This window comes from Hipposideros armiger, unplaced genomic scaffold (genome assembly GCF_001890085.2).
Source record: "Hipposideros armiger isolate ML-2016 unplaced genomic scaffold, ASM189008v1 scaffold_951, whole genome shotgun sequence".
NCBI classification, from domain to species: Eukaryota; Metazoa; Chordata; class Mammalia; order Chiroptera; family Hipposideridae; genus Hipposideros; species Hipposideros armiger.
Window position 1 is genome coordinate 460709 of NW_017732301.1, and position 26982 is coordinate 487690.

Sequence of the window (26982 nt, forward strand, 5' to 3'; positions counted from 1 at the left end):
TATGAAATTCCTGGCACCATAGCAGCACAGAAATACATGATGAGTTAAAAAAGACAGCCTTTATGTGAATTTTACGTCTACATAGTCCTTCTTTTTCCATAAAATTTAGTAATTTTAGAGCTGAAGCCTTTGGTTTTTCCTAAAACTAGGTCTTCTGCTTGAGTGTGTAATTTTTGTTCATGGCATAATTTTTCTCCCTTGGATTGAAGCCACAGAATCTCCAAGGCTCTCAATATTTGTCACATAAACTATTGCAATATTCTTCCAATTTTATGCATTTTTTATATGTTAAGGCATTACCCAAATGTCTAGATTCATCTTCATAAAGCTTAATACTTATCTAACCAAGGACAGATGACTCCAATTGACCCTTGAGGTATTAGGTAAAATTGCTGCAGCCTACTTTTTTAAATCATACTATGCCACATTCTTTTGTAAACATGCCCCCAGTTTCATTAAAACTCAATTATTTCCTGTCCCAAACATCACCCCCCCCATTTTCTCCTTTGTACATTTCCTTTCGCTATTCCTCCCTGTCATGTACTATTTGCCCTACACAGCCACAGCCATAGCCATTGTGACAGCCTTCAAAAAACACCTTAAACAATAATTTCTCTAGACAGTCTTAAAGGATCATCACAAACTTTCATTTGATCATTGATACTTCTGATTACAGATCTTTTTCTGAATCCTAGATATCTGCAAAGTTTTATCTTAAAATATGGCAAGAGTGAGCAACATGGTTCCCATACCATTCAAAAGACCAATAATAAAACCTGATGAGGGAAAAGAACTGTGTGTGGTCTGTGGTGCATGGGCACTCGCAGCCTTTTCATCACAATCTGTGAATTGCTTTTAATTTGCTTCTTTACTTACTCTTCCATTTTTATGCCTTTCTCTCATGCTTATACTTCTCTATATACACACAAGGCCTGCAGAGATATTCTCTGGTATTTTGCTTATCTCTGCCAGTAGCACTCAAATATTACAATATTTCTGACTTCTGGGAAAAATTATAAGGACTGATAATTGCCTTTCTAGGGAATTGCTAATCTCTAAACTAATATCCAGGGTTTGTAGAGAACAACAAATGAATGAAAAGAACTCAGGCTGAGTTTCAGTGTTTATTTTTAAAACTCTCAAATGAGTAGCCAGTCAACACAGGTGTGGCATTAAAGGAAAAAACAAGCAATTAAAGCTGACATACAAGTGGTTGTGTATGTGCGTGTATATATATCTGTCAACTATATACATTAAAAGAAAACAAAAATACCTCAACAGTTTCCTTAAGCAAGTTTTCTTGCTAGCTGTAATCCCATTCGTTTAGTCTTACCGTACTTCCAAAAATGAATTATTAAAAAGCAGAGGTGCTGAATCTAAGCTAGAAATTAATATAACTACATTTTTTATTTCCTGCTGAAAACTTTTTCCTATAGCTATACTCCTTTTTCTTAGGTGTTATTTATACCCACAACTTTGTGATAGAAGGCAATGGTTTTCCCAGTAAATGTCCCTGAAATATGGAGTAAATTAAAAATAATAACTATAGTGAAACTGTAGATTATTTAGGGTGAATGGGTAGAAAACCACTTACCCCCTGTTGCCACAGTGATTTCACGTAGAAAATGGCCATAAAATGGAAAATCGAAGGACAGATTCACTCTCTGCAAGGAACAAAACCAGAAAAGAAAATCAATAATGTGTATAATAGTAAATGTAGTATGAAGTACCTTCCACTTAAAAAAAAATGATGCTTCTACTTTACACCCCTCTTATCGTAGTTGCCTTTTAAAACCTGAATCCGGGATGATAATAAAGGATATTTTTTTTCCTAGTAATTAAATGTTTGAAGTATGTGAAAAGAATAAATAAAGTTGGGCTATTATAGTCTGTTGGTCTGTTCTTTGCTTACAGAGGGGATCTGGGAGTTTCAAGTCTGAATCAAATATTCTCTCTGGCATCACCACTGCCTTTCAGATATCCATTGAAAATCGGTCCAGTCATCATGATGAGCAATTTATTCTGGGGTTCTTTTTAGTTTGATTTGTCTTCTCCATAACAGCAGACATGTTATCTGTCAAGTTCTATTGAACAAAAATCAAAAGGTTTTCTTTGACACAATTATGTATTCAATTTGCTTTCTGTACATCCCCTAATGGAAGGCAGTTTCATGGAACAAGATGTCTTGCACCTACAGATCTAGACCTGCAGATATTTTTATTTTTTAGATGCAGTGCGCTCTCCAGATTCAGTACATTATGTCCACTTTTAAAAGTATAGTCGAAGAATAAAAAATGCTGGTTACTGGAGAGCTACTTTTGTATAGAGAAAACGTGGGGAGGCTTAGGAAGAAAGTTCACAAATTTTGCTTCTCTTTTTTCTAAAAAGGGGCCTGAAGCTTGCATTTTATACATACAATTTATTATTCTATATTATATATTAATAGTACATAGTATACTAAATGTATATAATATATATAATGTCATTTATAGTAAAATAACAAAAAATAACAAAGCGAAACAAAGAAACAAAAAAACCCTAGATTTTTTGTATGTTTGAGATAATACGAACCAAATGTACTATTAGACAAGAAGCAAGAAAAACACTGAGTTATAACAAAGATGATCGACTGAAATAAAAGAATCCAGGGGAAAATTAATTAGTTGGTTTGGAGCCCAACAGCATTACAAACTCCCTAAATAGTAAAAGGCTATTGTGTTAAAATTCAACAATTTCTATAGTACATCTTTCTGAAGGCACACATTTAAAACAAAAAGAGAGAAGTATATTTAGACTGAATTTAGCTCCTTCCAATTTTGCCAATGATTGCTTTTTTACATCCATCAGAGATTTCTACTAAATTGTTTGGCATGACATTAATCATTCAAAATTTACAGTGACTTTCAATTAGGCTTTCTTTCCTTTGCAGTGAAAGCTGCATGTTCAGACCGGGTTTATCATCATTTTTAGTTTTTGCTGACTAACAGAAACAACAAAACCCATTTTTACGGGACTAACTGAAATGAGTGATTGCTACTGACCCTAAAATAAAAGCTTCAATGGAAAAATCATATATCTCCAAGAAGGTGTCAGAAATAATTTTTTAAAGGCAATTGCTGTGGTATATTGTTCTCCATCATTCTAATTTATTTTCATGCTCATGAGCAAATTGGTAAAATTCACAAACCTTTGGCATTCTCCCTTCACAACAGGAGTTTGGTTTAAATATCTATCAAAGACAAACTCTATCAATTATACCAAGGACGAGCCAGGGAAATATGACATTAGTTTCTCAACCACCACAAATATTTCAATAGTTTTAGAGTAAGATTCAGAGACACACATACATAAATTAAAGACTTTTTAAAAAAGCAAGTAAGTCCTTAAAGAAAATTCATTACTACACCATCCTAAAGCGCAATCAATGAGTGAAACACTCTCCTGTTTCAATGACCAGTTTACCTTCGTTAATATCACCATGACTGCTTCACGCTGATAATAGCAATGCCGATTTAGAAAGATGCTAGCTTCTCAACAGTTGGGCAATTTCTCTCCAGGCACCACGGACACCCTTCCCCAAGTGTAGGTCACTATTATTGCAGTAGCTTCCTCATAGGTGTCTTGGCTCTGATTCTCCTACAATTCATTCTCCTATCTAGCACATCACTCCCCTACTTCAAATCATTCAATCTCAAATCCCACTGTCCTTGGAATTAATGCCAAAATAGTGAAATGCATTCTACAGCCCACCACTGATTGCTCATGTTACCTCACAGTTTTCCCTTCACAGCCTCTGCTCCAGCCAGCCACACAGAACATCTTTTAGTTTACACCTGCCACTCTTACTCCTTGGCTTGGATACTTTTACATGATGTCTCTTCTGATGGTTATTGTCCCTCAACCTTGGTCAGTCATGGCTTCCATAGTCTTTAAGCCTTGGTTTAGTTTGGGCTACCCCAAATAGCAACCCTGACATAAGGACTGAGAGGCAGATAGTTTTTCGGGAAGATGATCCTAGGGAGCATTTGTTAAAGGAAGTGGCAGAAGTAAGATAAAGAGAAGAGAAACATCAGCAATAGGTACATTTTTGGGTGTGTGACCACTAGAGCCGGGTCTCCGTTGGAGGCTCTCTGAGAAAGAGCAAGAAAAACATGCCTCCGAATCATTTCACTGGAGGCCAGGAGATTGGGACCGTATCCATCAACTCCCACCCGATATTGACTGAAGTTTGCTCCTGGGGGTGGTTAGCTCCCCTTCTCCCTCAGACTACTCTTGTCTGTACCCTCAGCCAGAAAGAAGAGACAGAGCGCTTGAGCTAGAAAGTTGCTAGTATGTTAGAAACTGCTTCCCACAGTCTCAGGTGAACAAAGGGAAGTGAAAGGATATGGGGCAAAGCACTGACAGGTACACCAGGTGTCACATCCTCAGACAGTCATACCTTGACTTCTCAGTTGAAATTATGTCTTCCTACTGTATCTCACCCAGAATTCTCTACATACACACAAACACATATAAAACAACTGCCTGAGGTTCATATTATAACTGCTTCAAAGTAAAACTAACTCAGCAAAGGGTATTTAGGTATGACCCCCATCCCCATGGGAAACTGGAATTTGAATCCAGGTTTTATTGACAACAAAGGCAATGCTCTTAATTGCTGAGATATTAAAAACAAAATGATAAGAAAGTCATACTTAAAGGCAAATTTTTGAAATTATTATCCTCTTTTAAACACACATATACACAAACACAAAAAAAATGTGAAATCATTAACAAAGACAAACACTAGAATTTCATAAAGTGCTTTGAAGCTAAATGGTTATATAGTCAACATAATTACCTTTGAATAATTAAGTCATTATTCTATCTCAGTATGGTATATAAAATAGGCATGGCGGGGGGCTGAAGGAAAGTTTTATTTGTTCATTCATTCATCCAGTCAATCTGAGATTGACTCTTTAAAAGATGAGGGAGAGGGAGAGGAGGTTAGAAAGCACAAATTGATAGCCACAAGATTGCCACGGGGATTTGGAAGATAGTTGGGGAATATAACCAGTAATGTTGTGAAGATTTTGTAGGGTGTCAGATGGGCACTTGTCTTATTAGGGAGATCACTTCATGGACGATGTAGCTGCCTGACCACTGCAGTGTACACCTGAAGCTGAATAATAATGTCAACTATAACTTAATACAAATATATAGTCATGGGATATAGAGTATAGCATAGGGAATAGAGTCAGTGGAACTGTAACAGCTATATACAATGTCAGAGGGGCAGTAGATTGGGAGAGGGGGGTTATCACTTTGTGAGGGGTATACATGTCTAACTATTAGATTGTTTTGTACTCCTGAAACTAACTAAAAAAAAAATAATAAAAGGAACTCAGAAGTTAGCCAGATGAGACCTGAGGGCAGGGGAGCAGAAGGAATGGGTCAAAATATATGTAGAAAGTGAAATTGAAAGGACTCCATGATTAATTGGAAATACGGGTTGGGAATGAGGGAAGGCAATGTAGAATAAAGGACAGGTTTCTAGCTGGGGGACTGGTGGACCACGCTGCCGCTAACTGAAATGATGAATATAGGAATATAGGAATTAATTTTGGTTAGGTGTGAAAAGACTTGCCATGTCACTGATTAGTTAGGCTTCCTATATCTACATAATAAAAATAAATAAAAATGACCCAAAATTGTATATGCCATAACTCTTCTACAACCAGAAAGGCTAAGAATTCTGGACGTTGTCACAAAAAGGCAACTGTGAAGAAAAAGAAACATAATTTTGAGACTATGGTATAATTACTGTACCTTGAACATTATCCTATCTTGGAACTCATCCCTTAAGAAATACCTCATGTAAAAGGAAAAAGGGTTCAACAAAATTGTCAAGTGAAGACACAATAAATTAATTAAGAGTCTGGGCAAAATACCAAATAAAAGCTTAGAAATGAAATTTTAAAGAGCATCAGTGACATAAATAACATCAGCTGAATTTATTGCTTCCTTACATTCTGTGGAAAGGAGTTAACCATTTGAAAGGAGAAGTATGGTAATTTTGAGACAAGCCCAGAAAGTACCACTTCTTCATATGGGGGGAGGATAAATTTATGAAACATTTTCTGAAGAGTTTGTGGAAGTATATTTATAGATTCCTGGAGGCCTAGTGTACATGTACGGCAGGTACAGCCAATATATGGCTGTGATCTTCAAAATCGCATTGAGCTCTCCCCACAACATGCCCCATGAAATTATAATTAGCAGATGTTCAGTGCTGCCCAAAATGTCCATGGAGACATTTGGTCAATGCCAAACGGTCTAGATCATGGGTCGGCAAACTGCGGCTCGCGAGCCACATGCGGCTCTTTGGGTAAGTTCCATCTCAAAAGTTTGCCGACCCCTGGAAAAGCCAATCCTGTCCCTCACAACAATTTTAACATTATTCGAGAGCCATAAATATATTTTTACATCATCACCATTATGTGAATAATATCCTTGAAAAATTTTATGAATGAAACTATGACAGTTTTGTTTTCATTTTCAATTTTACTTCAGGGCCACATGTACGTACCCAAAGAGCCACATGTGGCTCATGAGCCGCAGTTTGCCGACCCCTGGTGGCTCTTCCATCTCAAAAGTTTGCCAACCCTTTGTCTAGATAATTGGTCCTGTCAAAAATGTCCACGCTTAGAAAACGACCCTGGGTTCAAACAGCTCCTAACATTTATGCATAGTTTTAGTTTACAGGATTAATGTATAAAAAACACTATCATGTTTCATTGGTCCAATAATTGTGTTGTGGCTGTACTGGCTATAATAATCCTTCTTGTCTGGGAAGCCTAGCTGGTCACGGCACATGGGTTAGGTAGATGGGTTGGCGTGGACCAAATGTCTCTGTGGGTGTTATGTGGACATTTTGGACAGGACCAATGTTCTGCAAGGGAAATTACTGTTGTGAACAGGCTATCAGACTCAATCAGGGTCATGCGCCTAGATTTCTAAGTGCAGGCATATCTCTTACATATTTTTCTTATGCCTATCATTATTTGTTTTCTGACTAATTATTCTGATCTCTTCTATATCTTTTCTAATAATACAAGAATTACAATCCTAAATACACACTGTTTCAGTTTAAATTGTTTGCCTGTTTCTCAGTGGTATTATAAAGATAAATTAATTAGTCAATGCCTGTCAAACCTTGAAGGCAGAAACCTCTTAATAAGAGTTAAGTATCTGGAGTGGTCACTTCTTTAATCCTCAAAACCATTTTTTAAAACCATCATTAATAAAAACTGCTTTTTGTTTTAAGACAGCTTCCTATTTACAGTAATAAAGCTACATGTTTCTGGTTCCCCCAAGTCTTTATTTCATCGTTGTAAGGCATAATCCTGTTGAAAGCAGCACATGGGAAGACAACTGGTAGAAACTAAACTTTATATAATTGCTGGTGTCATGAGTTCATGATAGAAAAGGGTCTAAAGAGTATAGGCAGTATCCATTTATTCAAGAATAAATCAATGGATTATTAATTTCTATACATATTTTAACATTCTGTTTTTAATCATTCCAATAATTTTATGTTTAATGTGAAGCTTTCTGATAGGTGGCATATTATTATTATTATTAGTAGTAGTAGTAGTAGTACTAGCAATAGTGAGATTTGTGCTATTTTTTTTCAAAAAGTAGATTAAATAAATCTTAAGTCAAATTATTTTCAGTTTATTTATATATGCCAGGTAATAACTCTGGTAGGAATTTCAAAATTTGAGAAAAATTACATTTTGTTTTACTTATATGGATAGTTCTTGTGATATTTCTAGGATAGTTCTAGGATATTTGTGGTTTTCATCTGAAATACGGGAATAAATTATCTTATTTCCAGCAAGATTTATATTTCTAATAAATAAAAATGATTAAATGATCATTCTTATTAGATTATTTTTATAGATAACTCTGAATAAATTTAATTTCTTAATTGGGATGTGGTGTATTCTTCCAGAATGCACAGAACAATTGATTAACTTTCCCAAAACTGAATTAGGTCCAAATAAAGCACATTCACCTACAAGTGCTTAGAATAGATTATTGCGGTCTTACTCCACTACTAACTGTGAGACACACATTTTACAGTCTTTTAATGGAACTAGATGGAGAATTGTTTTTAAATTTTCAATGGTTCTTTCCTAATTTTTGAATGATGCTGCATGGTTTAAGAGTCAGAGAGACTAGAAATTGCATCTGGCTTTGATACTTAGAAGCTGTGTGATTTTATAAATCATTTAACCTCTTTAAGCTACAGTTTGCTCACCGGTGAAGTCAAGACACTTCTTTAAAGGTTATTATAAGGACCAAATAATCAAATAACATCCGGACCTTCATAAGCACTGAGCCAATGGTGGTTAACATTACAGCATATACACGAAGGTGTCTAGCATGACAATAGTTCCTTAAAACTAGTTTCCCAAACGAAAATAGCTCCAATGTGATTCCTAATAAATAGCTGAAAATGCTTTGCTACTGTTGTCTCTAATACCAGAGCAAGCAAATTGCTTCTCTCATGGACTCATATCGTAATTAGATATTATGTTTCTGAGTAATGTTTTGATGCCCTCACTTTTGGTTACATTGACATAATCATAACTATTGTGTAGGAGAATGGAATTAGCATTTAATATATTGGACATTATGCTAAGTATTTTATTTATTATTAGCACATTTGGACACTAAAATTAGGTGAAGGCATGAGGAGAAACAGGGTATCTGTATAGTCACAAAATATTCCTGCAAAAAGATACTTGATAATTACAAAAGGAAAAAACAGTAACTTCACAGTGAAGACACATAATCTGGCAGACATCACCTTAAGCAGGTGATCAAAGTTCACGTCACCAGTGACAGGACTACTGACATCATGTGCCTCCCGATATGATACACAATGAAGGACAAAATGCCATTGCTGTGGTGTTCTTGTTAAAAGCAGACCTGCATTTATTCATGAAGAAAAGCAAAGGCTTGAAGACAAACACCAAACCAGGGACATCATACAAAAAAAAAAACTGGCCAGTACTGTCCGAAAGTGTCAAGTTCATGAAAGACTCAGAGAGACTGAGGAAGTGTCATAGATTGAAGAAGATTAGGAGATTGGGCAATTAAATGCAATGTGGGTGGGTAGACTGGATTCTGTATAAGAAGAAAGGATGGTTTGGAGACAATTAGCGAAACATGGATAAAGCCTATAGATTAGTCAAGAATGTAGTACCAGTGTTAATTGGTATGGATAAGTGTACCATTAGTACGTAAGGTGTTAACAGTTGGAGAAGCTGGGTAAAAGTTATAAGGGAACACTTGCAATAATCCCTGCAAGTTCTTTTTATAAGCCTGAAATTATTTTTTAAAATATATATATAAAAAAAAAGAATAAGTAATACGTTCAAACCACTAGTAGTGGAGCCCGGCTTTCAATTCACATATGTTTGACTCCCAAACTCTGAATCTTGGCCATGATATCATTCTATCTCCCTCCTTTTATACTAGGCATTCTTTTCCTACATGTTATCAGACCTTCTGTAACTGTGTTTTTTCTGTGTTTGATCCGGAACCCTAAATAGTGTCAGTCTTTCTGTGTTTCTATTCTTAGTAGATGTAACAATTTTCTTTAAAATGCAGTAATAATGTCTGAGGCCAAAGTAAAAAAAAAAGACAAACTCTGGAAAGGTAGAGCAGCCTTCTCAGAATAAATGCATGGAATCAAAAGGACTATTAACAGAGCGCCATGCTGGGTGGAGCCATGGTGAGCGACCCCCACTGAGGCCTGGTGGCGACACAGCGGGTAATGTCTCACCAGGTGATGGGCACAGCCTGAACCTCCTTTTTTATTTTGCACGTCCGGGGTTCAGATGCTTCCATTTCTTACCTTCCCAGGATAGATCCAGGGGCCCATTTTCTAAATTTTGAGAACATTTCTTTTTTTACAATTCTCAGTGGTAATTGCCTTTCCCTGATTTATTCACCTATGCAGCTCAATTCACTTATATAATATCAATTGAAAGATGGCAGAGGGATATAAATACGAGTATATGTGCGTATATGTAGGAAGCTATAGACAAAACAATTTTAATTCCACAACACACAACTATTAAAGAAAGAAAATGGACTATGATGAGGAATCTACATGTGGAGAACAGCCATGCAAACTCCTTTTGATATGCTCTGAAGTAAGATCCTGCTTCTAGGCCAAAAATGAACTGCGTGTATTCCAGAAAGAAAATAGCTGCAGCGGACAGAGTGATTCATAATGCTTTTTCCATCGAGGATTTTTTAGAGAATGGAATTTTAACTAACTCTCACACCTGGGAGGAGTGAACAGGACATGGGTCATTAATCCAGTGACCGAAAACACTGGAAACCTAATTAAAAGATCCAACCTTTCACAAAAAGGGGCTAATCAATATGCAAATATACAGACAAGGGACTGGCTATTCCTTTTCCGGAATAAAGCCCCTCAATTGAACTGATTATCTGAGTTAGAAGTTCTAACTGTGTCAGCGCTTTTTTCATAACAGAACTGAGAACTTCATCAATCCTGCACGTTGAGTGACACTCTGCATGGGACTGCTCATAAATTAGAAAACAAAGTGTAAACATTTTGTAGTTACCTGATGTTCGCTCATGTGGCTTTGAGATTAAGTGAACTATCACCGTATCTTTTGATCTCTCCTACGGCATGGTCCCCAGCAAACACTTGGCTCGCAGGAGCTTGCCTGTACTTAAACATTCTGAGAAGTCTACAAATCAGTGATGTGACCCATTTGCCAGTCAGGCAGGGTGCAGAGCACCACTGGTTCAAGGGCGCAGAGCAAGTGCAACAGGATTTTATAAAGAAGCCCCTGGGGGGTACGTGGGGAAGGGTAAAGGCCAGAAGAAGCCACTTCTGGATCTTTCACACTGCTCTAGAAGCAAGGCGGTGGATTCCGTCACGTTTCTCCAGCCAGGGTGTGTACAGGAAGCAATTAGGGCTCTTGTTAAAATACAGGTCCCGAATTGGTAGGTCTGGGGGTGAAGGGGCTGAAATTCTGTGTCTCTAATAAGGTCTCGGGGCTGGAGATCCTCCTCCAGGACCCCACTTTGAGCGGCAAGACTTGATGTCATATAAACGGTCTTTGGCACTCTAAAGCCACTGCTGTAAGGACTTTGACAAGCGTGAAATGGATTAAAAGGATAAATAGACTTGATTCTGGATAACATCATCTCACTTCGCCTGGTAGCCCTTACATGGTCTGAAATTTTCCATTCTAGGAATTGAAGCATGGCGGTAATTGCTAGCCAGCCACCTTTAAAGCAATGATTTGCAAAACCTCTTTGCAGCTCTAGTACACCTGAGGACAATGACATTCTTGTCACTTCGTTGACCAGTGACCCTCAAACTGGGCAGGCAGGGAAAATTCTCTTATGGGTTTTATCCTTTGCAGTCTGAAAAGACCCTCCCTTGCCTCAGTTGATTACAATCTTTCCTCCCTTCTTTCTTATCAGCGGAAAGGGACTGTTTTAAAGTTAAATATTTGCATGATGATATTAGTATTGATGTAACAGACATCTATAACACTGTGCCAGCCACTGAGCAAAGCATTGTGCAGATGTTAAATCACTTAATTCTAACGTCGACCTTAGAAGGTAGGTGCTATTATCATTCCTATTTTACAGATGAGGAAAGTGATTAACAGAGAGTGAATAACATCACCATGCTAGTAGTTGGCAAAGTGGGGACCCAAACCCACGCAGCCTGTTTATAAGTCCATAGATTTAAACACTATCGAGCTACACCTCAACAGATGTGTTACAATTTGGAATTCGATATAGGCAAAGTACATCGGAAGAGTGACTAAATAATTCAAAACTTGATTACAGGTTGAAATCGAAATCAGTCCAAGTTCAATTTTAACTGTCCATCCTCCTCCGCTAACTTCTCTTAATTTTGTATTTGGAAATAATTTCAAAGTAAAGTTACAAACATAACACAAAGAGCCCCCTATATCTTTTATGAAGATTTTCCAATTGTTAACATTTTGCCCATTTGCTAACTTCTGGATTTTTCAAAAGCTGAGGAAATTGATGCCTCTCCACACAGCTTCCCAGAGCTGCTCCTGTAGGACACCCTGTGCGTATCTACAGATTGATGCACCTGGGAGCAGGACTCAGGGGCCTAACCTTGGCCTACTTATCAGGAGAGAATCTTACTTGGCCTTACTCCTCCCATAGCTTCTGCATGACAAGAAATTCCTGGCACTTCATCAATAATTGAGAGTGGCTGAAGGAGTTTCACTTCTAGTCCCACTGGCATTTTAACAAAACAGCTTCAGTGAAGAAAGAAAGGAACACCCACTCTCCAGGGCTAGACTTGGGCACAGCAGAAATTCTGATGGAAAGTCAATTTAGAAACAAACCATGTGAGAGCGTGACAATTTCCCTAGGGTAATCATCTACAACGTAATTGATAAGCTATAATTTGGTAAGAAGAAACAGACAAAAAATAAAGATGTTGAAAATAAGTTTAAAATACTTAAAAAGATAGTAACTTGTCAAGGAAATCTCCATCTCAAAATGGCTTAAGTCTTTTATCTTGGATAATTTAAGATTTTTCACAAGAAGTAAACAGATGCTTTTAGTTGTAGTCACTCTCAAGGAATATTATATTCCATTTACATTTTGCTAACTTTTCAGTTACATAATATTCCTTGCAAGAGTCATGTGAAAGCTTAGTCATTTAATAACTTGAGGATGACAATATGTTTTGCACTCATGTTATCTAAAATTAACCATTGTTAAGTCTTCGTGGGTTTATGGCGAGATCTCAGAAAAGATGATTAAAAACAGGTTGGAAAAGTGGATCTAGGATGAAAGACAGGGATAAATGAACTTATGTATTCCACCTGAGAGATGGCTGTGGGGTCCTTGGGTAGCAGTTTTCCGATTACGAAAGTGAAATTTTCTAGAAGGGTTTCATAAAAACCTCGAGTGCTTGCCTTACTCGTAACTTTAAAAAGCTGAGTAGGTATTTACCTATCTAGAATTAGTTTACAGCCATCACTGGTAACAGAGAATGTATAAAATTACCTCCTCTGACTCTATTTTTATATGAAGAATGGTGCCCATTTCCACTAAAGGCACAATATGGAGAATTACGAAACTGAAATAGGATGAACTCAGGTATGAGTTTTAAAAAAGTATGTTCTTGCTTTGGAAAGTTGAGGCTTGTTACGTGTATAAAAACTGATCACTGGGGGCTTCATAAAGCTGCTATCTTCAACAATCTCCAAAGGACCTTCCATGTCTAAAATTCAGTTACTACATTCAGGGAAGGTGTCAGGGTACCTTAAAGAATTAGTAATATATACATCTAGTCATGTAATTATATCAGCAACAGGGGTTTACTAAACTCAGACTTTTAGATGGGCCTACAGAAGGTTTCATCTGTGTTGTCAATGCCATCATCGGAGATGGAACATGAGATCTTTCCATGTATACTCACTGGCTTTGAGGCAGCTCATTTACATGGCACCCAGAGGAACGAAATCAGTTACTGGGATTTCACAGGCGTTTTGTGGAATGGAACGAAGGCAGGCCTTGCGTTTCTGTAAAAGACTCTCAAGTACTACTTTATGCAGGACAGACAATTATCCTCAGAATTGATAAGTGATGTAAGTACAATATCAGCAAAACGAATTAATTAAACCCAAATTAAGCTAGAGAGACATGCGCAGACACAACTCCTCCTAGCCTGTTATTAAATCGAGGAAAATCCTATGAAGAAAGCCACCTATGGCCAGGTTGATGAACCGTAGATGTCTTACTTAAAATGAAGCAACGCAAAGGACAAAATGCAGGGAGTTCATTCAACCAGCAAAAACAAAAATAAATAAAAGCAACTTACTGTTAGGCACTGTGAACAGGGATCAGACAGAAATGTGTGGCCTAGATATTAGCCTCACTGAGAGAGCAAATTAAATTGCCTTTCGAGTTAATCAGTTAGAAAAATAAGCACTTATCAGCAGATTTTCTGATGCACAGAAACAAATGAAATTGTGCAATACGAGCTAACAACTGACGAAAGTCACCATGGGCATCCAAATTTAGTTCTCCCAACATCAACATTATGCAAATGCAAGACTGATGGAAATTCTTGTTGAAATGATGTTATTTTCCTGCGAGGAAATAAAAAAAAACCCTCCTGGAAACTTTATTTTTTTAAATGAAAGTTTCTGTATATGTTCAAGTAGTCTGAAGATCCCTAGCAACAACCATCTAATTTGTAAGTTTTAAAATAATCACCACAATCAAAACGTACAAGTTTCATCAAAAATCTTACCTGCATTATGATGGAGAGACAGAGAACAGAATTTTATATTCACTTGGCTGGGGGTTCTTATTGAAAGAATCAATCTTCCTACCAGCATATAGAAAGAAAACTTTTTAAGCTAAGAGTGTGCTTATGTCTGGTAAAGAGTACACAGGTGATATCTTGGCAAAAAAATACAGAGAGATATAATATAGATGTAAATTATCTATCTGTCTATCTATCTATCTATCTATCTACCTACCTATCTAGAGAAACTGCTAGGGAGTACTTAAGAATTAACTTATTTTGTGGTTATTATTTTTGTGTGTGAAGAATTAGGGCTCTCAAATAACAAAGCCTTGCAACTTCATTTTTATTTGATGTTTTTAGTATTCTTTCATATCTGTTTCATTTTTATTCTTTAGGTAGCACTGGAGGGTAGGAAAGGCAGGCATTACTTTCTCCTTCTTTCCAGGTTATAAAATTGAGATGCAGAGAGGCCAGAATCTAAGAAAATGAGTTTTGGAGCCAAGGTTTTGTACCTTCCATAACTGGACTGCTTCTACGGGGACAGCAGTACCAAGTTGTGAATCAGAATTTCATAAACTATAGTTTCGGAAAGTAAAATAATTCTAATTTGACTGGCTATTGAATCAAACTTTGTGCTCAGCAATGAATTAGATAATGTGATATAGAAGTAAGTATAGAGGGAAATCTTAAAATTGTGAAATTTAAAGGTCCACACAGAGGGAAAGAAACAAGTACAGACTAGTTCCTAGGCTTGCAGTCAGAAACTTCTAGATCTGCAACCTAACTACTGTGTGACTTTCAATAAAGGACAAAACACCCATTTAAGTACCAGGAGTTGAATATAAAGTGCCTGGCTCATTGCTTGCCATATGGTAGGGGCTTATGCTAATTTCTCAACGTCCCTTTATCTAGAAAGATATGCTCCTTCCTTTAATTTGTCAAAGGTAAAACCAGGTTTTAGCATGTGCTTTTTTTGCAATAATGACTTAAGAAATGTTGTTGAAACCAAAAAGGACAATGGAGAGATTTACAAAGAAAAGGACAACGAAGAAATTTGAAAGAACATGTAATCAAATTGCATATATATATATATATATATATATATAGCTTGTATGTACTATTTATATATATAATATATACACACATATATACACATATACATATATATATATAATATAAATACTAATAACTATAGCATACATTATAAATGGAAAAAGAAATCAATGTGTTTGGCATGTGAAACACGTTAATTAAATGATTTCTAAGTTTTACTCTGCCCCGAAATGATAAGATATTATTGTAGATAGAGAAAAGGGAAAACCCTTGCTCTATTCCCACCTGCCTCCTCTTTCCAGAGTAGACTATTAATCTAAGATTCTAAAATGCTGTTTGGACAACATTTATAAATGATGGTGGGGGGAAGAACAAATATGTTTTAAAAATCATGCTTTCAGGTCTGACATTTCTTTATCTTCCTCTGACCCATTCTGAGGAAGCCAGGAGGGTGGGGGGAGGGGAGGAGGGGGGTGGTGCATCTTCAGGAAAACCCATCTACAGCTTTCTCACTCTACCCCCTGCTCACCCAGGGCTGGGTTAGTTAGCCAACTGCCCCCAGGTCGGCCCCAGCTAGAGCTTTTTTTTCTCTTTTTTTTTTTGCCAAATTTGTTGACAGATTACATGCCCTTGGGCATGCAAATCACATTATCTGGTGATAAGGTTATAGAAACTCCCTACTTCCCTTACGGCTTAAATTTAAATCAAGTTTCCAGCCAAGTCACCAGAGAGCTCCCATCAAGGACTATGACATCAGCAAACCTAATGAATAAAGTGGATTTTTTGTTTCCTATTTGCCTTTTTTCCTTGTGCTAAAGCCTCTCAGGAACATCATGGGGAGAATATCTATGGTTTGGTGCGTGTGTTTTGTTGTGTTCTGTGGGGGTTGGAGCAAGGGATTATGTGGATATTATTGAGCATTGTGGTATCTTACGTAACATTACAATTCTGTCCTCATCTCTAGCAACCTGATTCTATGCAGAGGAAGGCATAATAGAAACAGAGCAAGGAGAACCAGGCAGGATTGGAAAGGTAGGGAGGCCAACCGAGGAAATATTAAAACATGTATCACTCTCTACACTTTGGAAATGTCATATTAAACAATCACATGTATGAAAGAATGTTTGTGGGAAAAAATTAAATATGTTCTATTAACTAAATTTCAAGATATAAAACTTACTTAAATGGAGTCCAAGTGGCAAACTTTTCCACTGGAGAAAAGGAAACTCTCATGCACTGCTGCTGGGAGTGCAAATTGGTGCAGCTGCCATGGAAAACAGTATGGAGGTTCCTCAAAAATTAAAAATGGAACTACCTTATGGTCCAGAAATCCCCCTTCTGAGTATTTATCCAAAGAAACCCAAAATACTAATTCAAAAAAATATATGCAGCCCTATGTTCATTGTAGCCAAGATACGGAAGCAATCTTAGTGCCCACTGATAGATAAAGAAGAGGTGGTACACACATATGATGGAGTATTACTCGACCATAAAAAAGAATGAAATATTACCATTGGCAGCAACATAGATGGACCTAGAAGGTATTATGCTAAGTGAAATAAGTCAGACAGAGAAGGACAAATACCATATGGTTTTACTTATATGTGAAATTTAAAAATCAAAATAAATGGACAAAGGGAAAAAAAGGAAGCTAAGTAAGTAATAGCACTGAAGGGAAGCAGAGTTTGCCACCCCAAAATATGCCTTTTGGGATATTGATTACTTTAAGCTGGTTATTTTCAAGCAACCAAAAACTCAGGAAAAACCTGACTGGCCTAAAAAAAAAGTTAGATACAGGGCCTGCTCTGGGAAGAGAGCTATCAGCATAGATAACTACAGTTTAATATGAACTAAGTGTGACAGACAGGAAAGAGCCTTGCAAGGTCTCTTTAATCAAAGTCCTCTCTGTTTCCCATTGTTAAAAATGACCCAGAAAACACTTATTTACCAAACGCTTATGTCCTGGGGTCTCATATTCTTATGTACATATGTAACAAATTAGGTAATTTTCTCCTGTTAATCTGTCTCCTGTTAATTTGACTATTCCATCCAGAAGAATTTAGAAGGGTAAAAGGAAGTTTGTTTACCTCCCATACATTATCAACGCTAATATTGTAAATGGAAGTGTGTGCCTGGATATGTGTGTGTGTGTGTGTGTGTGTGTGTGTATTTGTGTGTGTGTGTGTATTTGTGTGTGTGTGTGTATTTGTGTGTGTGTGTCTGTTCTGTTGGTGGTGATAGGGAAAATGTGTACAGGACCAATTCCTAACGCTAGGAAATGTTTAATTGTGGCTTAAATTCTCATGGAAAAAAGAAACCCAGCTATGATGATGACAGAGTAGCTAAAATAAAGGTTTCTACCAATGATATGTATTTAAAAATCAGTGCATGGAACACCAGATACGTTACAAGCACAAGCGCAAGTCTTTCCATTTGTGTTAAAGCCAATTTCTGGTGTTGAAAGCAACAGTGTCACTCCCATACCAACAGTAGGAAATAATGAATCACTTACAGTGAAAGTGATGTTTTTTTGAAACTACCAGAGAACTGAGATCACAAGGCAACCAAGAAAACCCCATTCCAAAGAGAAAACCAAGTCTTCTTCAAGGAAAGACAGGACACACCTTTTGGCAGGCGCAGGAGAAACAGACGGTTATAAGTGTGTAACAAGAAATCAGCTAACATTTTAATGGATGGCCTTTCTATGCCTTGAGATGTTGCCCATGGTGGCCAACGCCAGAACTGGGCCACTTTACGGAATCTCCAATTGGATGCACCAACATTCAAATATTACAAAGCATATTTTACACCATTAGGCAGTATGACATGGTGGGAAGATGTCAAATGCAATATTTCTGATAGGCATTATCCTAGTCTAATATTTCTCATTTTCTCTTCTTTTGAAGCTCTGTTCTAAACCCAGCAGTTAGTCATTTCTGAGTCTGTCATTTTGCCTGGAGTTGTTAGAATACAGAAAATGAGAAGTGATAAAATTCAGCAAGGAGAGGTGGCTGCTTTGCTTCTCAATCTCAGAAAAACATGTGCCATACACTGAAAATTCAATAAATCATCATGGTGGATTATAATTAATTTCTATTTTAACTGTTTGAGGTTGACTTCCTGAAATAGGAATGTCTACACATATATATAATGAAAGCTGTGGCCAAAAATTTTGGTATTTTACATTTATCAAAGCAGTGCCTCTTTAAATCACTTCAGTCATCGACTCCTTATGTCAATAATGGCACAGCACTTGAAAGGTTAAAGTTGTTTTGTTTTCACTTTCAGTCATACTAAACTGAACAGGACATCATTTCATCAATGGTAAGATCACTGCTCTTATCTGTGATAGCAAAACTACATAACTTCTGAAATGTTACATTAGGCACTTATCAGAAAATGATTATCAAAACCTGCTGCGAACCAAGTACAATAAATTTCACACACGTACTAACTGTGGGCTTGACTGGCTAGATTAACAATCTAGTTCCATCACTTACTAGCTGGAGACCCTTAAGTAGGTTACTTGACGTTTCCAAGACTCAGTTCTCTCATCTGCAATACCTGGATGGTAGTAATATTTAAATCACAGGATTGTTGTGAATATTGAAAAGCTAGCCTGTGCATGCATTCAGCCCAAAAGGTAGATTAGGACATTAGTGACTGTGTAAGGTAAGTGAGGCCTGTATTAACACTCTTTGTCGTCCCCACCATACAGATGCAGAAACTGTACCTCAGAGTAGTTAACGATATTTGTTTAAGGAACCACAGATGGTAAATGATGAGCTCAGGCTTACAATATGTTTGGAGGCTTCCAGATTTAATTTTTTTCCTTTATGTCAAAGTTTATCACTTGGATTTATAATTTAGTCTACATGTGTTATCTGAATCATAAATGCTTCTGGTTAAATCTTTCTCAGACCAAGAGTAATAAACCCATGTAAAATGGAAGATACTAAATTAATGTAATTAAAAAAAAATGTTCTCTAAAACCATGCATTACAAGAAAACTGAAAAACCATCCAGGTCAATCGCAACTTTAAATATGCAACTCATCCTCTTACCAGGGAAATTAATGATGGTTCATTTATTTAATTAATTGTTAAACTAATGGTGGCTTCTCAAAATATTTTTTTTTTCATTTTCCATAATATCTTATATGTAATTATTACTCTGAATTGCAACTGTAGAACTAAATATACTTGAAAATTGATCATAACAATGTTGATATTCCAATTAAAGCAAAAAGTTGCTTACAGCAGAAAAAAAGAAACTCAGAATGTTAAGGTACTTACTGCAGCTTGCCGATGGGTATTGGACAGTATTCCGTGAATCTTCACTTTGTCCTTTTCCATTTGGTCTATGTTCACCCACAAATCCCGGCTGGCAGAATCAGATGGGCCATATATCCGAGATATATAGTAATTGTGATCTGTGTCCTCCTGTAAGAATAGAGAATAATGCACATCAACAACAGAGAGCATGGATTGGCCTTGGAGGTACTATGCTAAGTGAAATAAGTCAGAGAAAGACAATACTGTGTGTTCTCATATGTGGAATCTCAAAAAGCTGAACTCATAGAAAGAGAGTGGAATGGTAGTTACCAGGAGCTGGGGTTCTGGGGAAATGGGGAGATGTTGGTCAAAGGGTACAAACTCCCAGTTATCAGATGAGTAAGTTCTGGGGATCTAATGTACAGCATGGTGACTAGTTAATACTGTGTTATGTACTTGGAAGTTGCTAACAGGGTAGATCTTAAATGTTCTCACCACAAAAAAGAAATGGTAATTATGTGGCAGGATGGAGGTGTTAGCGAACACTCTGGTGGTCATCATATTGCAATAAATATGTGTATCAAATCAACAAGTTGTACACCTTAAACTTACACAATGTTACATGTCAATTATAGCTCAATAAAGTTAGAAAAAAAGCATTTAAGTTACTATATACCCAACTTATGTAATTTACAGGTATAGAGTTCCATTGAAAAGAAAAGTCAACTGTCAAAAGAGAAAAAGAAGAGACATTGTCCCTAAAAATTTTTAAATACACACACACAAAAATGATCCTATGAAATTAGAAATGGTAGTGTTCTTCAAAATAGCCAAAGGAGTTAAATAACCTCTATGTGAATTAGATTTTAAAATATTAAATTAATAAGCCTCGTTAGAAGAAATTGTTAAATTAAAACAAACAAACAAACGGGTCGGCTGAGTGGCACGTTGGTTAAGAGTTGGCTTAGGAGCGCGAGCTCTGAGCAGCAGGGCCCCCGGTTTGGATCCCACATGAGGGCCAGTGACGCTGCGCCCTCTACAGCTAAGATGCTGAACAACAGCTCCACATGGAGCTGGGCTGCCATGAGTGGCCAGTGATGATGTAGGCTGCAGTGGGGTTGCAGTGGACTGCCATGAGCTACTGTGAGTGTCTGGCAGCCGGCGTGAGCTGCCATGAGCTGCTGAGCGTCTGTCCAGTGGCCAGCGAGCGACTGCCTCACCCGGGAAAAGCGCAATGATAATACCAACATGGGCCAGTGAAGCAACATCCTCCACAACCAGACTGAAGAACAAAAGGACAGCAACTTGTCTGTTCCCCTTACCCGATTCCCCAACGCTGTGCCCTCCCCCAATTCCCCAATAAAATCTTAAAAAAAAAAAAGAAACAAAATCTTAAGAGAAAAAGGTACACTCTGTGTGCAAGAGTCTTTTTACTACAGTAAATCTCTCTAATTGCTGCCCAAACAAAAATGTCACTTTTGGAACTACTTACTGAAAACCTGAGTCATAATTACTATTGAGTGACACAAATTGAAACTTCTCTTCTTTAAAACTAGGGTTATATTAGGGCCTGCTTTTAGTTAATGATCCTAGAAATAGGGATACATTTTTTCTCTATAATTGGATTATTAAATTTTACTTTTACTCGATTCTGATTGATATCACTATGGTGCCTGTCACAGAATCTTTTATTTCAAGTTTCTCACTCATCGAATAGATTTAAATATTTTAAAAACAATTTTGCTGAGGAATATCCAGAAAAATCATATGATTCTTAACTAATTCAAATTGTAATGATTTTTTACCATGAAATGTTAATTGTGCTTATTAATTTGTGGAGTCTGCTAGATGGAATATATTTTAAAACATTCAGGTTTTTGTAAGAGTAATGTTTAGTGAGTAGAGAGTCTATGATTTGAATAAAATTTGGAATGTGAATTTTGTTTAATGCATTTATTACCTAAGTGCCAGTTAAAAAAATACCATTTTTGATACCCTGTCAAAACAAGAATGCCATATAACTTTTCACTAGTCATCAAGCTAGATGTATATAAAACTGACTATATAAAGGAAAGGAATATTCTGAGCAATATTCTAAATAGATTTTTGCCACATGACTAAAAGAACAATATGACCCTACATGTAAACCCTGAGAACAGTGATGAAATGTTAACAGTGAGATTTAAAAATAAAGATCTGAGGTAAAACTCCAGTTAAACTCTGGGTATCACATACAAATTGTGTGTTCACCCACAATGAAAGGTAAGAAAGTTCTGCAGAGAAAGGAGGAAAAAGGAGATACAGAAAAGCAGCATTAATAAGATTCCATGCAGCCCAAGAGAGATTTGATACCCCAGTGGTTTTCCAGCATTCCTTTCTGAAGATTAAGTAAAAAGCTAATTGCTTGGGTTCTAGGAGGGTAACAGGCACTGTGGTTGTGTCTCCAACAGGTATTCAACTCCTCCCTGTAGCCTGGTCCTTCACACTGGAGGCTTCCAAGGTGGGCACCCTCCTTGACATTGGGCACAAGCCACTCTGCCCATGTCATTCCAGTGGCCACAAAGGCTGGTGGCATCATGAGCACACAACCTAAGGTCAATTGGTGAGGGATTGAGGAGTTTTGGTAGAAAGGAGATGGTTTCCCTTATCCTTATTGTTGAGATGTGTAGGTGTCAGACTTAGAACCACTGCCACCACTTGCTGCCCCAGAAAACCCTGCCCAGGACAAAGCTAACACAGATAACGACCTCACCAGCATCATGCAGAGGAAAAGCCAGGTCCTTGGTCGAGTGCATCTAAGTGTAACCTACTCCTGGCCATGTTCGCCTATGAACCATTAAATCTCTCTTACTGTTACAATCCCTTTAGTTGAGTAATTGTCAATCAAGAGAATTCTCACTGACAAACAAGTTTCCCTAACTTGCAACCAAAAAAAAACAAAAAAAACCTTAAGGAACATTAAACGAGGCAAACATCAAGAAATTTCTAGGTCTGGATAACAAACATCTCCCATTTAATTCTGGTATTCTACCTAATCACACAGCAGGAATGGAAACCTCAATCTATCCTGCCAGAAATCATCAAGTGTGAATAACACATAATAATGATTCATTTAATTTTTCAATGAATCATATAAAAGGGTGGTTCTGGAGGAAACTGTCAATGGATTTAAATAAAAATTTGATTTTTTTCCCGATTGCTAGAATTATTGTAGAGTTCAGCAATACTAAGGCCAAAGATGTAATCTTTAGGTGAATAATGTAACATTCTGTGATGCTGCCAATTCCCATCTAACTACCAGATAGATATTCTTCAAATTTCAGACTTTCACTATAGAATTCAACATAATTATTGCAATCAACATACCTAAAATGACTTTGGTATTTTCCTCAACCCCTAGATCTCTGTAATTAATCAAGACAGCCTTGAAGCTAATACACAGAATAGGAATATCATTATGCTTACACAATGGATTACCTATAAAAATATACATGATGTTTGCCAAATTACAATCATTGATTCAGCTATGTGAAAATACACCTTCATTTTATTTAAATCAGAGTTGCCTAAAACAATATCACATCTTTGAAAACATTGAAAAGCTAAAGACTAGAGCTTGGTGCTTGATTTCTATAACCCAAGCTTGCCAACTGTCACAGCAACTTTTATTCAAAACAGAAGATAATTTATTGTTTACCTAGAAATTTACAGACACAAATTGTTAAATTTCAGGGAGACACGTTTAGTTCATTCAGAAAAGCCATAAAATAGCTGTCTAAAAAGATGACATTTTAGCAGTATTAAATTATTCATACCATATCTTGTCCTTTGTAGGAGTAATGGTACTTAAAAAGTTGTCAAAAGCCACTTCAGGCACAAAGAGTTTCCTTTTCTTTTCAAAAGCAAACTATTTCTAACACCATAGAAAATAAAACAAAACACTACTGTGATACGCCTAGTTGCCAATTCATTTAGGAAACCAACTGTTACTGAAAGTAGATGGCACAGTAGGTAGCTGTAAATCCTATAGTAAACAGAGGACATACACCAAAAACCTACTCAAATCTATTTGCAGATTGGTCTATCCCCCTAGATCTTGTCTATGATTCTTTATAGGCATGCTTTTTTTCATTAATTCTTCACAGGAGTTTAATAAAGCGACCTCCAAGAATGTAAGATTAGTTGAGTGTGTGTGAGAGTGTGTGTGTGTGTGTGTGTGTGTGTGTGAGAGAGAGAGAGAGAGAGAGAGAGAGAGAGAGAGAGAGAGAGAGAGAGATTGTTGTGGAGTCAGATTATTGAACAACACATAAATTTGGGATTCCAGTGATATTTCCATTATAAAAAAGTTTCCACTTTTGTGGTAACAATCTCTGTCATGGAGGAGACTGTCTGTCGTGTTATGCAGAGAGGCACACTGTCTGGGTAAAGAAGCATGATATACTTATTTGTGATCATTCAAAACAGTAACAAAATCAAGGCTCTACAGTTCAATTCCGGGATTTCGAGACATGTTGGCTTGTGTTCAAGTTGACTCATTTATTAAATGAAGCACGACCTATTTTCCACCAGGATATACTTTTATCTGCTCCTGGTAGAAACCTTTAAGCTTTGCAAGACTGAACCTGAGAGACTCTTCCCAGGCTTAGAGTGGTGAGAAAGAAGAGGCCAGAGAGAAACGCTGGGGCAGTTTTGAGTGAATTTATAACATCTCAATCTACCTTTTATAAATACGAGCAAGAGATCCCAAAACAGTAGCCACTAAAGAGGTACCTTGCCAACTTACTAAGTGATCTTCAAGGGCTCCAAAAACTTAGCAAATACTGTGTAATTGAAAAAGTTTTAAAACATGTATGAGATTTCTATTAAAACACACAAAATTAGCATTAAAATAATGTAGCTCAAAGAAGACTTAGGTTGTTCTACCTCTAAGTAAGGCCACTGGAAATTCTGGACTTTGCTCATTATAAGAGGGAGTTGAATGGGTTCTGACATCCTAAAGCCATTAAGACAAATAGAAAGAATTTACTTAGCATGGGTCAGAAGACCCTTTGCTTTAAGTTATAGTCACCAAAAGAAATAAAAGTATAATTTGAAGAGCCAGTGCACGTAGCTTGTTTTAGCACCTGGACAGTATAGGACCATTTCAACAGGTACTTAATCATCCTTGTTGATTAATTGTAGTTTGGCCCCAAGATCAGAGTCAAATTCACAGACTTGTTACAGGGGGTGGAAGAATCCCTGAGAATACTGCACGTCACCCATGCAATCCGAATAAATCACAGGTCTTGCCTATGTGTACACTGTTTTTCAAAGGCACCATATATTGTGATGGGTAAATGTGTGATCATTTTAATGTCACTGAATTTCAGTGTCATTGAAATTCTTGGTATGGCTTACTTTTCCAATCAACTGGAAAGAGACAACAATTGTAGAGGGCCTCAAAATTTTCTGATAAAAAAAAATCATAATTTACAAGGATGGACATTTCTGTTTTAGATTTAGCATCTATAATGGGGCCGAAGGTTGGGTACTATATACATACTGTCTTAGCTAGGGCTGCCATAACAAAAAAGCAGACTTGCGGGGAGTGGGAGGTACTTAAATAACAAAAATGTATTTCTCACAGTTCTGGGGGCTGAGAAGTCCAAGATCAAGGTTCTGGCAGATTTGGTTTTTGGCAAGAGCTTTCTTCTTGGCTTGTAGATGGCCACCTTCTTACTGTGTCCTCACATGGTGGAGACAGAAAGTTCTCTGGTGTCCCCCCACCCCCATCCTTTTATAAGGACACCAATCCCACTGGATTGGGGCCCCATCTCAATTAGCCCTAATTACATCTGTAAAGGCCCTATCTCCAAATACAGTCCCATGGGGGTTTGGGCTTCATATATGAGATTTGCGAGGACACAATGAGGTTCACAGTACATACAGTTTCTTTCTTAAGCTTGGATTTGTAAAAGAAAGACCTAGATTTATTAGCTTTGAAAATTCATGTCATTTCTTAGTACAGTCAAAATTGCCTTTCAAGATTTCTAATATAGGAGGACTTTTGGAAAATCCACACAGTTTTCTGTCTTGGCCTATTTCTTAGAAAAAAAAATGAGAAATGGCTATTTATAATTTCAAATGATTATGGAAAAAGTTACACAGGAACAACTTTTAAAAATTATAACTCAGTTGAGAATTTTCACATAACCAACAGTTGTAGAAAAGTTGGATGGTTTCCTCCTACTAACTGGTAACCACTGGCCAATATTCTCAATTTTAAGTGAAGTTACTATCCCAAAACTATCCAGTCTGGTATTTCAAGTGACAGGTTAATATAGTTTTAATTAGTCAGATTTTTTCCATATTATTACTCTTTTAATGTGAAAAAATAAAACTTTTCTTCATTCTACTTGTCTTTCCTTCTGTCTTCTAGTGTCTTCAAAATGTTAACCCTCTAGTGTGTCAGGCAGTGATTAAAAAGCAACATATAACTTGTGAATGAAATTTTGCCAAAGGAAGTTTGATGTCACTTATACTTAGAATCAGAATGTAATACTAATTTCCTTTCCTAGATATCATTTTGAAAAGAAAGTTAACTTGCTCAGCCTTTATTTTCAAGATGATGAAATGGACGTGGAATAAAAATAGTCATATCACAACATTCTGGTTAAGTCCCTGAGATGAACATGTGACTATATGTAGGAAACTATTAAGTGTTATTAGAAGCTACTTTTGTTTTGTTGACAAGTATAGCAGATAACAACAACAAAAACTCAGACATTTTACATTTTTATGGTACTAACATTTATTGAAGTATGAATTCCCAATATCAGAGAATTAGAGTTCGACACTGCCGTATTGAATTCATTGGATGTTTGGTGGTTGGTCTTTGTCTAGATCCTTTACTTTAAAACTAAGTAAATAGTTCATCATGTATTTATGAGAACTGGCTAATAAGCGTAGCTACCACTTATGCATGCATATATTACTCCCAAGTTCTCAGCTTGGCACATAATAATATACATTACGCATTTAATCCTTACAACTCAATGAGTTACAAAGAATCTAAAGCTCAGAAACACTGAGTAAGCTGCATGACATAACATAAATCCCAGGGGTATCAACACAGTTCTGCATAACTCCAAAGTCTATGTTCTTTCCATTTACGTAATACCTTTTAGGCATTAAAATTTTTAGAACCTCAAAAAAATTACATTTGTTCAAACTGTTTCCAGGAAGCTACTTATCAGGCCTTGTGCAATAGCTCTCTCCTTGGTCTCCATGTCTCTCCTCTTGGTTTTTTTTTTTTTT

The 26982-nt window shown here is 36.8% G+C and overlaps 1 protein-coding gene across 1 annotated transcript in view; it reads right to left on the reverse strand.

Annotated features, from left to right (window-relative positions):
* Positions 1-26982, reverse strand: part of PLXDC2 (plexin domain containing 2) — a gene marked incomplete at its 5' end in the record, with an annotated part of 245593 nt that overhangs the window by 194684 nt on the left and 23927 nt on the right. Inside the window, 2 exons of the mRNA XM_019630832.1 lie at positions 1595-1664; positions 19708-19854. Of these exons, the coding sequence (XP_019486377.1) occupies positions 1595-1664; positions 19708-19854 (217 nt within the window). The remainder of the gene's footprint in view (positions 1-1594; positions 1665-19707; positions 19855-26982) is intronic.